This window comes from Phoenix dactylifera, chromosome 12, assembly GCF_009389715.1.
Source record: "Phoenix dactylifera cultivar Barhee BC4 chromosome 12, palm_55x_up_171113_PBpolish2nd_filt_p, whole genome shotgun sequence".
NCBI classification, from domain to species: domain Eukaryota; kingdom Viridiplantae; phylum Streptophyta; class Magnoliopsida; order Arecales; family Arecaceae; genus Phoenix; species Phoenix dactylifera.
The window spans coordinates 5,097,099-5,113,432 of NC_052403.1; the positions used below are offsets into that span (position 1 = coordinate 5,097,099).

General features: G+C 36.8%; 2 protein-coding genes across 2 annotated transcripts; one reads left to right on the forward strand and one right to left on the reverse strand.

The window, feature by feature from the left end:
• The first annotated feature begins 537 nt into the window (after positions 1-537).
• Positions 538-1,899, forward strand: LOC103708873 (BTB/POZ domain-containing protein At1g01640). Its single transcript, XM_008793972.4, has 3 exons — positions 538-772; positions 944-1,117; positions 1,248-1,899. The coding sequence occupies exons 1-3, from the start codon at positions 596-598 to the stop codon at positions 1,713-1,715; spliced, it is 819 nt and encodes a 272-aa protein (XP_008792194.2). The 5' UTR covers positions 538-595; the 3' UTR covers positions 1,716-1,899.
• Positions 1,900-8,465: 6,566 nt separating this feature from the next.
• On the reverse strand, positions 8,466-10,794 carry LOC103708872. The gene is made up of 4 exons (XM_008793971.3): positions 10,620-10,794; positions 10,073-10,180; positions 9,785-9,955; positions 8,466-8,755 (listed from the first exon to the last, which is right to left on the reverse strand). Exons 1-4 carry the CDS (start codon positions 10,758-10,760, stop codon positions 8,669-8,671), a joined length of 507 nt encoding a protein of 168 aa, XP_008792193.3. The 5' UTR covers positions 10,761-10,794; the 3' UTR covers positions 8,466-8,668.
• Positions 10,795-16,334: the final 5,540 nt, after the last annotated feature.

Below are 16,334 nucleotides of genomic sequence, written 5' to 3' on the forward strand. Positions count from 1 at the left end.
GTTTGGAAGAGTTGGGTTATCTCCAAACAAACACTTCGAGTACAAAAACTGACCATATCATGATACAAACCTTATATAGTTGCATACTGAAAATACAGAGATCCTTCAAATCACTTATGAGATTGTTCAGCTTGTTGAATAGCTTAACATATCTACTTACATACCACTATTTTTTATAAAAGATTTCTATTGCTCTTTTATATTTTTTCTTCTTATAAATTCTTTATAAATAGTTTTTGTAAACTCTCACTTTTCTAATAAAGGCCGGCCTCTTCATAAAAAAAAAAAAGAAAAAAAAAAAAAGAGTATGAAGACTGACCAAAAATTTGACAATAAATTTCCGTTCCCTGTGGGCTGGGCCGATCTAGGCCCACACATCTTCATGGAATTAAATAAAATTGCAAGGTTACCACCGGTATTTCATGTTGCCGTGAATATATTTGAAGGGGAAGCCTTTACATCTACTCAAGCCCCAAAGAAACTCGAAACCAGTCGGTACCCACCAAAAACTAGAGAGCGATGGAAGTAATGGCTCCCCATCGTATATATACCCTCAGATTAGAGATGTTCGATCTCTGGAGAACAGGAGGCAGCAATGGACTGCTGCATCTGTGGTCCCATGGCCAATTATTTCAAGCCTCCGAGGAACTCCATCTGCTCCAGCTGCTATGAGGGAGCCAAAGGAATCATGGCTTTCATCGACGAGCTCGACGGCGATCGAGATGCCGGCTTTCCTACAACTTCCCAGGGCTTGAAACCCAATATATCCAAGGCAAGCTCCTCCTTGTCAATCCTCTGTTAGGCTGCTTATCCCAGGAATTCTTTTCATCTCCTACGTCTTACATAAATTTTATATCTTGTTCTCAGAAGGATATAGTTCTTCTTCTGATTGATCGAACTTCTTGAATGCATAAAAAGAACCTCAAATGTTGATTTTTTACAGGGGCTATTAATTGCTTTCAAGTGGGTGAGGAAGATGAAAGAAAGGGAGGAAGAACTGAATGAGAAGTTGAAATTTCTAGATTGTCTTGTGTTGGCACTGAGGGATGGGATTCACACGGACATTATGGTGAAGCCAGGCACAGGGGCTCCCTTAGCTGCCCATAGAGCTCTGCTGGTGAGTTCTTTTTCCCCCTAGCTTGGGCATTCTCCAGTTCGCCACCCCTAATAATTCTCCTCATAGTCCTATCGATCACCAAGCATGATGCCATGATCTCCTCTCATAGTAATTCCCTTCCGTGATGCAGGCCACGAAGTCTGAAATCTTCAGAACCATGCTGGGCTCGGATGAATGCAAAGCCCCAGCAGAGGACACCATCTCGCTCCCCGAGCTCAGCCATGATGAGCTCAAATGCCTCCTGGAGTTCCTCTACACTGGAAGTCTGCCCCAGGAGAGCACGGACAAGCACTTGTATTCTATGTTAGTAGCAGCAGATAAGTATGACATCCCTTTCCTCAGAAAGGTGTGCGAGCACCAGATACTAGACTCGTTGGACTCATCAAATGCACTCGATATCCTTGAGGTGTCGGATGTCTGTTCTAATAGAATACTGAAGGATCGCGCTATGAACTCCATTGTCGAGCATGCGGAGGACGTGGTGTTCTCCACAAGATACGATGAATTTGCTCTAAAGAATGCTCATCTGTGCGTGGAGATCACAAGGGCATTGCTGAGGGAGATGAAGGATAAAAAAGATCATGAGATGTCTGGTTGAGTTGGAGAAATTTTTGGCTTCAAGGCTACTTGATGTTGAAAGGGACATAGAAGATCAAATAAGGGGAGAATGTAGACTCGAAGCTTAATAGCAACAGAGAAATGAGTGATGAATTCTCACCTAATTACATGAAGAAATCGTGTATTGAAATTAATAGACATTATTATTACAGTAGTTCTTTTTATTTTAACAAAAAACGCAAAACCATAGATGCGATTTACATCATAGTAGGAGATTTTCATCGCCGGTTAATACTTTAGAGTACTATTACAGTCCATTTCTATAGTCCTTACGTTTCCAAACCTGAAATTTCTAAGTCATCCACAGGCACTTGCAGAGAAAAACTCCTGGTTTATAACCATCAACATGCCGTTACTCAGTTTATAACCATCAATATGTCCACAAAAATTATGCTGTTTGATCCTTTGTGCCATGATTTCTTCTGTGGCCCTGCATTAATGGCTAATGGAGCCATGCTGTAGATGTGTGAAAAACATTATGAAACGTATTTAGCTGCATTTGAAAGTGAACTAAGGGCGTCATTTAACATAGTTATTCCACCCTACTCCAGCCAAAAATTCATTGGAGCACTTAGGAATAAACCATTTTTAGAAGAGTAAAATGGATATTTTAAAAAGTTGGTATATAACATTTTTGTTTTTCAAATATATTTGCCTCACTTAATTTAGGAATAAGTTACTCCACCATGTAGGGTGAAGTAATTTATTTTAAAGTAAAAAGAAGTGGGAAGAAATTAACCTATTTGTGCTAGATTAATTTATTTCACTTCCAAACGTAGCATTAGAGTTTCTTGTAATATGTTAGAACTTAAAAAAATAATAAATAAAAAAAGAAATAAAGATATTTTCCATCAATATTGCCGTGTGCATATTTTTCTTTTTAAAGAGAAAGGGTGGTAGACCTATCCGTCATAAAGTACTTGGAAATGCACCATGCAAGGCTAAATATATATAGTTGCAAGGCAGAGCAATGCGATCATCCTATGTTGCCATGTATAGATCCAATGCATAAATGCAAGCTCGTGAAATTTTAATATACATATATTGCAAAATATGCATAACGTTCTTCCCTTAGGAAACGGGAGCAGGTGCTGCATGCAAAAATCATCATTGATTGTTAGCATAATTTCAGGGACCATATAACAACCCGTATCAGCCCATAATATTTTTCTTCATTAGTGTGACCCTGTATCGGTTGGCATTATTTTTTTTGTTAGCATGATATTGTTAGAATAATTTTAGGAATCACATAACAACTTATATCAACAAGTAATATTATTCTTTATTAGCATGATCCAATATCGGCCTTTATTATTTTTCTTGTATGAAGTCTGTACACGAGTGTATGTATATAACTTCTAAGATGTGCCGAATATGATGGAACTAGCAAATAATATCACTTTTTTCTCTCTTTTTTTTTATTCTTTTATAAATAATTTAACATGGTATCGGAGCCACCGATCATCTAACCTGCCGCCACCATCTTTTTCACCTTTGTTATAACCGTCATTGTCATATCTAGAAACTTTGAAGACCTCCATTGTCGATCTATCGATTTTTATTTCCGGGTGAATCAATACTCGAAGATCCTATGTTTTTGGTGGATCTGCAAATCTTCTATTTCGCCGCAGATCCTCTTATTTTCTAGTAAATCAACATTCGAAGATCTCATTAGTAGATCTACATATTCTGATAGATTAATATCTGAAGATCTTTTATTTTCTAATAGATCCGCAGCTCCTCTCCACCATTTTTTTTCTCAAATTTAGATCTTCGATCGTCTCTCTTCATCATTGCATGTCCTTTCTCTCTATCTCCGATTTCATTTGCTTCCTCTGGCTCCTTCACCATCCAATTTGAGGCCTCTTACTCCTCTTCTATGGTGCCTCCATCTGTAAAAATCGTCGATCTTTGGTTGCCTTCTATCTGATCGTCGGTCCTCACTGCAACTATCATCTTCTATGCATCATCTCACTACCAAGTCATCTAAAGTAGCCACAATAAACGATACAATACTCTACCACATCAGTATAGACAAGACATATCATCTAGCCACATCATCATGGACCGGTCATGACATTCTGCCACATCATCGTCTGTTCATCCGCAAAGCTTGCCACATCAGTTGTTTTGCTATATCACCACAATGTAAGAACCATGTTGGCCACTAATCAGATATAATAGTCCATGTCATTGAATATATATATCAATTAGTCACATTAGTTTGCCATGTTATTAGACAAGTTAATTAGCTGTATTGGCAGCTATATTAGTCTGTCATGTTAACTAGACCCATTGACAGACACACCAGTATGCTATGTCAGTTAACTATGTCAGTGGATACATTAATCTACTGCATCAGTTAGTTTTACCTGTATTATAAAATACATCAGTTTGTTGCGTTAGCTCCTTAATATGTTGCATCAGTCTCAAGCTGCTATGTCGACTTCTGTTATGCCATATCAAATTCTATATTGTCACATCAGCTTGGTACATCAATCTGCTATATCGGCTTCTGAATTGTTATGTCAACTCCTAATCTTCTACATCAGCTTTTAAGCTGCTATAACAGCTCGTGTTCTGCTACATTAGGCTCTGTGCTACCTCGTCAGCTCTTAATATACCACCATGTCAGCCTCTAAACTGCTATGTCAGGTCCTAGTCTATCACATCAACTTCTGAGCTGCTGCTTCAGCTCTTGACCTATAGTGCCATCTTAAATTAAGGGGGGATGTTTGCATAATTTTGGAGATAATGTAACAACCTAGATCCTACATCGATCGATATTATTTTTTTTTATTAACATGATCTTTTTAGAATGATTTTAGGGATCATATAACAACTTGTATTAGCGAGTAATATTTCTCTTTGTTAACATGATTCTATATCAATCTATATTATTTTGCTTGTAGGAAGACTATATATGAGTATATATAACTTCTGAGATATACCGAATATGATAGAACAGAAAAATAAAAAAAAATCATTTTTATATTTTATTTTTTTTGCAAATATTTTAATATTGACTAAAAAAAAAAAGAAGAAGAAACGGTATCAAATGCAAACCACAAGTACCGGTTTTCCGCTCCTTTTCTTGGCTGCCTTCGTATTAGTTTTGAGGAACTGGTAAACTGCTGGCCGGTAAACTGCTGGTTTCTCAATATCGTAGTGCTTCTCTTGGTTAAAATTTGGAGATGCTGCAAAGAACCTATTTACAACTAATTTAACAAGAGCTCATGAAAGCATTGGAGCAAATATAATCTGTTGTTCTTTTCAAAGGAAATTATTGTCATTTTTAAAATAAAAGGAACTAACATATCCTATTTCATAGCTTTCTGGCTCTTAAGAAATTGACTCTATCCTTTCTTAATTTTCAAAGGATAATATTACAAAAGTTGTTGCACAAGGAGCATAATACTTCTATCTAAGTATTTCATTTTTCACCATATGTATACATAGTGAAGTGAAGACTTGCGTATGCACAGTTACTTTGATAGGAAAGGGTTATATATCAATCTTCTCCATGGAACTGGAAACGAACTTGAGCGTAGTCAAGTGTTTCTCTTGGTTTCTTGTTTCTTCCATCTGTTTCCTTCACCCACATCTCTGTGTACCAAAAAAGAAAAAGAAAAAAAAACACACACGTCTCTTGCATCTCTTTCTGGAAGCTGGATTAAATTTGCTTCTCTATTAAGGAAACACTAATTTGTAAGGAATTGAATAGTTTCTAACTTATTATTTTTTTTGGGTAAACTGGCGTCTCGCTACACATTGATGTGGGTACGCCACGAGCAATCAGAATATAAAATACAATCAAGGCCCTGCGGAATAGGGCCAGTGCCATTCCATAAAAAAGCTCCGGAGTGATGAGCTGCGGAGGAGGCAACCCAATCCGCCGCACTGTTCGCCTTCCGAAAAATATGTGCGAAAGAGTCGAGACTATCCAGAAGATAGCATCCATCCCGAACTATTGAGTGTAGATCTGGCCTGGCACGTCCACCCCTAATAGTTTCTAATTTATAGAAAGATTAAGTAGGGTTAAAAGTTATGTTATGAATTCGGTGCATTTAATTTCAATCAATAAAATATCCTCTTGCCACCGTTATGTTATCAGGAATCAGGCACAAAATTGTGAGCCTTTCACATATCAGGCACTGATCTTGATACATAATTAACGGTCAATCCAGCAAGTTAAGGATTGCCGGCTCTTAATGGTGTCAGTGATGGCCGTTAACTAGAGGGAGAGTCTGGGTTTTGTATGATCAAAGGACGCATCGGGAGAGTCTCAAATGGGCCATGGTAGGAACCACACGGGCCCACGATCCACACCACTTTGGGCCAGAGATCAAAAGGGCCCACAGCAGAAAAGAGCTCTTAGCGAGCTCTGTTCTGTCCCTTGTTCTTTTATGGAACGGGCCTAGATGCCCTGGTTTGTTCCCGTGCCATTTGCGCCTCTTCCTTTCCGTTTTCTTTTATTTCTCTATTTTTTATGTTTGTCTTCTTGTTTGTTGCTCTTTATATCTATTTCATCTTTAACGAAATGCGTCGTGGTATCCCCACCATTGTGCTTAGAAAAAAAAAAAAAATCTGCCGTTGGAAGATTCAATGAGAATTAAATTATTCAACTCTGATATGCTTGCGTATGTGTAGTCCATGATGATCTTCCACGTCCGCGCACCTCACAATATGTGAAGTGATTGCAAGATAATTATGTTTCATTGATGCAAAACATGGTTTTCCAGCCAAAGGCTTGGAAGCATGCATCCAAGCCATTTCTAACATTAGCCATCTAAATTTTAGTGAATAATATCACCGCTCAGCGTGATGACCTACATGCCCTGTTGCATTAGCTCGTAATTGCATTGTAGGATCACTAAATTGTCCCGAACCCAACGCACATAAATGTTTATGTATACATGCGTAAACATGAATCAGTGAATGCATATTTGCATATATAATCGTCCTGTAACAAGTCAGATTTACGAATATATTCATCTTACATAAGAGATTTGTAAGAAGCCAGATCTTTCCAGTTTTATAACTAAAACTAGCAGTAAAGCCGTGTTTTGATGGCGGACTTGCACTGCCAAACACTCATCTTTGGGTGGAACAGGGATATCCTCTGAGACAAGATAAAACTATGTCTGATGGTATAACTCTACTTGGTGGATTCCGGTCGAATTGTTATAACGTGGAATAAGGTGAGAACTTATGCTGACCCTCCTTGTTTGCTTGACTGCCCTATCCCCCACTTTTCCAATCTTCGACACCTCCATCACTGTCTTCCAGCCACCAGGTGTTGCTCGCACAGCCATGCCGGCCGAACTCAGCCACATCTGGTTCATGGCACTTCCCATCTAACGCTCTTCGAACTTTCTTTCTCCATCGGCGTGGTTTCTCCTCCCCTCCTTGGCAGTTGTTCACAGCCCTTGCCAAGGTCTCTTGATCAGCAACAAGGGGCATCATGGATGAGGAGGGCATCATGGATGAGAAAGTCATCTATTTGATCTTCGATCACCTCATCGTAGAGGTATGGGTGCTATATTACTCCTTTTCTTCTTCGGTGTGGGGTTTATCTCGGTGTTTGAGATGAGTAATATGCATTTGCTAGACTCCTGAAATACATTTATTGACAATCCAATTCATATGTTTTGAATATTTGATACATATTTATATAAACTATCACCCATGCTGTACTCAGATGCAAAGATAAAAATTTAGGAACTCCTGATGATTTGGAAGTATTACTAGACTCGATGTGGACCACTTTGGCTACTATGGATAAAGCTGCATAGGGTTCAGGAGCGAAATTCGCTATATTGGAAAGTCGAATTGCGTGCTAGACTTCTGAAGGGGTATGTTTGACCATATGGTGCCCAATTGAGTTTTTTTTTTTTTGTGGCAAATCAAATAACTTTTCAAGCTTTATAATGCCATGCCACCTTCTAAAGAATGTAGCGCGTTTAGCGATCAGACCCAAATTCCATCGTCGAGCTCCAAAATGAGCCGGTTAAATCAAAAATTTCTTTTTCGAAAAATATTTGTACCAAGTTTCTTCCAATTTGGGAATAATTAGGTGGAGTTACTGAAGGCAGGGTTAATATAAAATTTGGAATCTACGTTTTCTCATATTTATTTCTACTAATCATGTTTATTTTGGAAAACTAAGTTCGGTTTAAACTGGAAGAGGAATTTGACAAAAATTGTGCAAGGATGAACTTCGTTATTATAAATAAAAACTATGCATTTTAGGTTATGATCATCAATGAAAAAAAAGAAAAACTTCCTATATCTTTTTTAGAGATTCAAGTTGAACAGGTTGAAAAAGAATTCATCCTTTTTTCCAATCAAGTCAAGTAAATATTAATCATTCTTCAAAAAAAAAAAAAAACTGATTTTTTGTTGCAGAATTGACAATCTAGTGAATCTTTTATGCAAAACTCATATTATGCAAATTGGTTGTTGGAGGAGAAAAAGACCTCGACTAAATAACCGGAAGGGCTTCAGGACTGATGTTCCATAATGAACAATTCCTACCATTCTGATTATATGTGGCTCTTGATAAATTAGTACAAGAAGAACCATCTTGCATGATCAAACCACTTTATAGACATCAGGCTTTGTTTTCCTGCCTTAGTTTTTCTTTTATTTTGGAGGGGGTTCATATATCCAAATTTACTAACAGCATTGATCACTTTCCATGCTTCCATAATACTCAAGTCAAACCAAGGATTCCAAGCACAAAACTGTTCAACTTTTAAGATTTATTTTATGTAGTGCAACATTTAGCCATATTCTTTACACTTGCTTGACCAAAGAGTGAAGAACCTAACTTCATTGAACAGATTTTTCAAACACACAACTAGAAGAAGAGAATCCAAACCAAAAGCAAGCTTGCGCTTGGGACAAAAGGCCAGATGTCTTCTGCTATCATTACTTCTCTTCACTTTCTGTGCATTTCTTAATGGCTTGCAGCACTGCTTGCCTCACCACCTGAGCATCCATGCTCTCAGCTTGTTGCTGCAAAAATTCTCAAACTGAATTTTTCCACAGACACAGAAGGGAATTACTTTTACATGCATCTTTATGCAAAAGCATCGATTGAAACCCAAGCGCATGCATATAGCTCTGACCTTAATTACATGACTTTATCCAATAAATCCAATACTAGTAATGTACTATATATCTACACCCCAGTTCTTGTCAGGTGGCATGTACTTGAATCGATATCTAAGGGTATGCATGTTCATGTTCATCAGGCATTTTCAAAAAATGTCGACAAGTCCATTTTTATGTATTAGTAGTATATAGATGCATGCTTGTATGGTTCTAGCCTTCTAGTTCTATGCCTCTAGTACGCATGGCAACAGTCCATGCATGTACATCATATTTAATTGGATATGTCTGTGTGAACATGCAGAACTTGTTGCATTTGTGCTCCATTATTTTTGTATGCATTGGACTCGTGATGATGATCACCCTTTTAGGTGAAGGTCGTATCATAATATGTGTAGGGGAAAAAAAATCTAGAATGGTGTCACCAAGGAGGTGGCTACCAATAATTAACAGGCCCTACCTACACTGGAGTAACGCATACTGACATAGATCTAGACAGACACACAGTACCACAACGGAATAGTATTCCTCCATGCATACTAATTGCATGTAGACTATATAGAAAGCTACCTTAAGTTGTCTTAACTATGTAGAATGTTTTGGGGGCAAAAAATGATCTAGAATGGATCGATGCTGTTGGGAAACTACTAATATTCTTTGAGACATGAATACATGCCTAAAGGACACATGACCCAGGCAGCAAGACCAAAAATATAGTGCGACATGCATAGCTATCAATTTAAGCATGTGATAAGCTTTTTTTGTTTTCTAAATTATCTAAATGTTCGATGCAGATTAACCCACTAGAGCATGATCTTTAAAAAAAAGAGAGACTTGTTTCATGAATATATGTTTGTGTTTTTCTGTTTCATATGTCTGTGTTTTATTAAAGAGGCCTACTGAATGAGTTTCTTTTTTTTTTTTGGTTCTTACTTCTCCTCCAACTGCTTCTAGGCGAAATGTATCAGCGCAAGAAACATCAGCATCCAGCACATCAAGACCCAGCTCCTCAAAGGCCTCCAGAATAGAGACCAACAAGCCCGGGGAGCTCTTCTCTAAGAATACGTTGATGAGGAAACCTTTTTCTATGGTTTCAACTGTAACCTGCAAGTAAGATGTAGAGATTAAGCTAGGTTGAAGGATAAGAAGATCTAATGAGTGTTAAACCCATAAAGCAAGCCAGTAAGATGAAGTAATGTCGGCAATGGCATCGAAATGTACCATGGGCAAGGGGTTATCTTCTGCAACATCCCGTGAACATGCACCAACCTTTTCCTTCAACTCTTGAATATATTTGGAAGCATCTACTATAATAGAAGTTTTGCTAAGCTGTGAAATGGAAGAAAAAGAAGAAGAAAGAACTGGCGATTAAAAGGACATAATTTTTTAACCTTAAGCATCATTTTTTTTTGATAAATTAATGATATCCTTTGTGATTGGCTATTATACTGGCCTAGAAAGAGAATTAACTATGCGACAGTGGCAGGACCTAAATTGATAAATAAATAATCGGATGCTTAACGAGGCAGTGGAGAAGAGAGAAGCATTAGGATTAGTTTTCTGGCAAAGAATATTTCCAGAGGAGAATGGAATTTTAATACAGTAGAAGGTATTACAAAATGTGTCAGAAACATGCAATTAAGGAATAAAATGTAGATACCCACTTGATAACTAAAACTACAGAACCAAAACCTAGTAATTAGAATAAAAGAAGAGAAAGAATGAATCCAGTAAAGATCGAATAGTTTCAGAAATTTAAGTAGATTACTGCATGGGATTTAGTAACAGAACGAAGGAGCTGCAGCTTCTCATGCAGAGCAGCTTTCTTCTGCTCCCTGGAGGCCATCTCGCTCTCTCTCAATCTCTTTCTCTCTCTCTCGCTACTGCTTAGACGGCGGAGGTCTCCCATCTATATGCATGATTGCCACCCACGGTATCAGTTGCCTGAGTTTTCCAGGACACAATGTCTTCGTGAAATATTAATAATATAGTGTACGGAATTACCCAGTTACCCTTGGCTCTACGTGGCAAGCTCACGGAAATGCCTCCTATTATAATCGCTTTAAATTTTTTGTAGTGGATCACTGAATATAATAATGGATATGGCTCACAGCTGCCATGCATCCTAAATAAAAGCCAAGACATGCATTATCCAAAAATAGATTTTTATTTAGTTTTTAAAAAATAGTGTAGAAGTGATCATGATTAGACCCTGCCACTACAAGAACTTGCAATTCGTGAGAGGAAAATATTGGTGACTAGAGATCATATGGTAAGAGGCATTAGATAACATTTCACAAACTTATATATTATGATTTTTTTTTCTAAAAGGAAGATTGAGAAGACCCAAATAAATTAAGGAGAACTTAACATTTGATTCTTTTTGTTGATTGGCATTTTGCAGCTGGTTCTTCGACTATTAATATTTAATTTTTAACCATGCGCACACATATACGAAATTTGCACATATTTATACTAATCTTATACATAATTATATCATCCCTATACACACTATATCTGTGCACCCATAGTTAATTGTTATTGTATGTAGAGTCAACTATAGGTGTATATGGAACCACAGACTAAAAATTGGAAAGCCTAGGAATTACAGGGTCGGAATTAAACTTTCGATCAATACGGGATTAACCATCAAATGATGATCAATCACACAAGGCATCAATTACCTCTTACATTTTATCCATCCTTCTCTTTTTCAGAGTTCAAGAGAGGCTAATCCCTACATACTAACCTACAACCATTCCACACGACCTAGACGAGAGTTTAAGCCCCCAGATAGACTAAGTTAACAAATTGCAGAACCGCGACTTTATTAATTGAGAGTTTAAGCTCTATCTTCTTGTCCAAGTGACATGGGATGATCCTCTTTGGCCATGTGCTTGGTGATAAATTCATTGAAATGTACTCTCTCTTTTCTTTTTTTTTTTGGAAGAGTTGTGCCATACAGATATAATTCCACTTTCAATTGGTACATTCTTTTTATTTCTTAAATTAGTAGCTAGTAGTTGATAGCAATGCTTGCATTAATATATTATGACTATAGGACTTTGACATGAAATTTTGGCTTTTAGAAAAAGTAGCGTTTCTTCTAATGCTAGCCGCAGCCATTGTTTTCTCTATGCCAATTAGGCATTAAAAGGACATTTTTCTTCACTCCTGTAGCATGTCAAATGGTTTTTATTACCCAAGAGCCCTCACCTCCAAGCTTCCTCAAGATCAATTTCAATAAATTTGTATTGGATGGCAGCAAGAGGGGTGGAGTAGGCTTTATATTTAGAGGCTTTGGCACTAGATTGGTGACTGCTGGAGAAAGCCCGATTTTCGATATCTCGGTCCCTGGGGCAAAGTTAAGGACAACCTAGGCTGGCTTCAGTCATACTCGGCATGTGTTGAGAGCCAACATCATCCTGCTAGAAGATGACTCGACCACTATGGTCGGTTGGACCCAAGGGCTCCCTAGGGAGGTAGGGTGTCACCCTTGCTTCAGGACATTTCGGATATGGTCGGTGGAGGCATCACCTTTAAGGTGAGATATATCTACAGGAAGACGAATAGAGCCACCAATTGAGTTACTTTTTTTATGGCAGATTACTCCGGTGGGATCCTTTAGACTGGTGAGGTGATGTTGCTTCGCATTCTTCGAGATTTGATGTTTTCTGATTTTTCTAAATGTATTCATATCAGAATTGTGTGAATCGTTACCTTTTTTTCATCACCTTTCTTACCTAAGTGCAATGGAAAAATAATAGTACACTCCAAATTTGTGCTTTCTGGCGCTAGCTCATGCAGCTTAGCTTGATGAAATTATAAGACGGCACATGCTAATCCATATTAATTAATCACACCAAACATTCTCCTGCTCTAGATACCAACAAAAGAGCCCACGGAAAAAGAAAGCCACTACCTTCATAGGGCCCCGTACTCCAATTTGAGTGCTCGCCTCTTGAAACATTTGCATCGTCAAAAAGGGTCCGATCAGAAGCAACTTGCCCCTACTCAATATATAAAACTCCACGGCTCCAGTAAGTTAATTAGTATCTACCACCACTTGGAATGACAACAGCTGCAATAATTGCAGTGGTAATAACAACCCATGTACTATTTTATTAGCGCGTCACATGTGGGTTTTTTTTTTGGTCTCATTAACAAATGCGCCAAAAGTACTTGTCAGGCGAAATTCCCTTTATCTTACGTGACGTTCCACTCATCTTTGGTGACGACTAGCCATAAGATATCGCCAAAGACATCTGTTAGAAGATTAATGCTCTCTTTATTTGATGTAATAATCCACTTGATTAGCTAAAGATATCTGTCCAAAAATCCTCGGCAACAGCCATGTGGATCCAACCCCCAAAAAATAGTTAAAATATAATTATGGGACTAGATGAAAATAAATCATCCTGATGCTATTCATAACAATGCAGAATCTTATCCAAAAAAAAATTAGGCAGAAAATATTATTGAAGTACTTTTTTTGAAAATATCTTTCAAGCATAGCCAATGTTGGATTAGATGCACACCCGCTGAGAGAGTCCATGCGAGTGTGTATTTAGTTTCATATTAATTATGCACTGAAAAAAATTTAGGTAAAGTTCTAAGTCATTATATTTAAAGGAATATGTCAATACTTGATTGAAGATCAAACTATTGTTTAGGGATTAAACTCTTAAGTTTTTAATCATATTTATTTTGAAAATAATGGAGAGAGAGTCAGCCTTTTTTTAAGGCTTAAATTTGGAGGCTTAGAGTGCAACTCGCTAATAGATTAGCTGTTGACATGAGAAATTATTCAAGATCATTGGCGGCAATTTAGAAACAAAATGAATAATCAATAAATGAAAGATATTACTGTTTGCAAATATTGAAGCCCTTACAGGTTGTAAATGATGAAAGGAGCGCGATGCAAAATATTCATAGAGTTTATTGCTCAATGCTCCTGTTTTTTTTTAACCGTATGGAAGAAAGGGTGGCAACTATCGTATATCTTCTACTCACCAATTGTAAGGAGAAAAAAAAATTACTAATGGGCAGAAGAAAAAGAAGTGATAGCAATAAGCGACTATTTTAAAATATTTTTAGGTTTAAAGATATATTTAAAACAGAACCAATTTAAATCAATTTCTTAAATCTAAAACAGAATCAACTATTTTATTAGATTGATGACCGGTAGATTGGACTAAATGAATTGTGATAAGTTTAAATATAAAAGTTTTATTTTATATAGAGTTTATGTTCACTCAGTTAGATCAGACTAAGCTAAATTTAAATATAATAATTATATTTTATATATATATAAATTAAAAAAAAATAAAATATATATGTAGATGTATATATATGGGCCGGGCTGGATTAGTTTGAAATAAATGCCTAAAAATTAAAATCAAAATAGAAGTTCAAGAATTTTTCCACCGACACAAAGTTGAATAAGATTTTTTATTATTATTATTTTTACGCACGCTTCCAGTTGGGCTCGAGGGGATGTTTGCGTGGACGCGCGCCCGTGTGCGCGTGCGCGCGTGTGAGAGAGAGAGAAGGGATGATGGTGGGGTAAGCGGGAGAGCGACGTGGATTCGCTGCGGCTCGTGATCGGGGCGCCATCGAAAGCGTCAAGGAGAGAACTATGGCAATATGTGCGTGTGGTTTACGCAAACGCGTGTGAGTTGTAAATGCCTCCAAAGATCCCTCACGGGCATCTTCATATGTTAGTCACCGTGGAAGAATGACTTGACTTGGTGGACAACCAGATTAAGGAAAAATAATGAAAAATCTAGATAGCAATTCAACAAAATTACAAAAACCAGAAGGAATCAATCATCCAAAAAACAAGAAAACACAAATACAAACTTCAAAATTTGGCATGTCTTACACACTTCATTGTCGACACAACATCACTTATTATTGCTCCAGAAAAAGCAATAGAAAAATCACATTCTCCCATCAAACCTCAGAAAATAACAAAAAATCTTATATATAGAGAGAGAGTAACAATTTTATGGATATATATGGATATCGGGACCTTTTGAGAGTTAGCCAGTAAGAATATCAACAAATCCTTGGATGGATTTCTGCAAAAAAAAAAGATATTATAAATATGGGTAATATTGTAGACAAATTTGTGCTTCCATGGTTGCATAATGCAATATTTAAATAGTTTACGAGACCTATATTACAAGTAATGTCAAAATAACCAATTTATTTCATTTCATGGTGTAACTAAATAGCCAAAATTTGTAACCACGAACTCCGATATGAAAAAAAAACTATAATTATATGAACTGTGATTTCCTAGATTACTATTCTAACTATCTAGATTTAGGATTTTTGTTATGCCCATCCATAAGCTATATTTTTTTAAAATTATTATCTATATATATATACCTATCAAAAGTAAAAGTATGTTTCTTTGCAGTACGAACTAAATGTGGACTTTTCTAAAGATATTAATGCACAAGGGTGATAGTGTCATTGTACATTTAAAGCAGCTACTTATAAATGCCCTGATTCAAAAATCTAACGGAAGAGATATCATTGCAAATAATAATTTTCAGACAACAAAAATGTAATTATTTATTTGCAAAAGTATATATGGGAAATTATTAATTAATTTATATACGACGATCATTCATAAATATTACAATTTATTAAAATGGATTCAAACTATACCCTTTTTTTTGTTACCAGATACATACAGTAGAAACAAGAACCGAGTATGCAAACAGCACCCATCTTTCTATCATGGCCATGGAACCAATAAGTATGCAAGGATAACTCTCCATCCAAACGCCAATTGGGAAAAGGCATTCCCACTTTCTGTAAGCATTTGCACAAGGAAGCGCTTTCACTCTAAAACTTGAAAGGGTGGCATTTCCATGACTTCTAATGAAGGAAATAATGAGCAAAAAAAATAAAAATTGGAAAAGGCTCGCATTAAGAACATGTAAGAACTACAGGTATTATTACGAGGCTAGCCAGCTCTCAGTCTATTTTACAAGAATCTAAAAAGTTTTGACCTCTTGGAATCCAAAGTTATTTCTACAAATTAGCAGTCCTCCGTGCTTTCTACAAAAGAAGAGACGTTATTTACTTTGAACCCGATCTTTCCTCCATCAAGACATATTGATAATGGCGAAGTGCTGCATAGGCTGCCCTATGCTTAGGCGCAGCTAGCAATCACACAAAAGGACATGATATGGATAAGAGGAATGGTATGTTGGCCCGATTCAAGTTTCATGTAGTGAATGATTGAAAGAAAAGTAAAAGAGGGGACATTTCTTTAAATTTTCATTTTGTACTTGAGAATAAAGTGGAAGCATTATTTAGTAAGCTTATCTTGAACGAATATTTGAAAGAAAATATCACATAGATATTCCACTCACAACCTCTTCCTATGAGGATGAGTTTGCTATGGTTTCTTTTTTTTTTGTGTGTGTGGCCATCATATGTGCAAGAAAATATAAAATATATA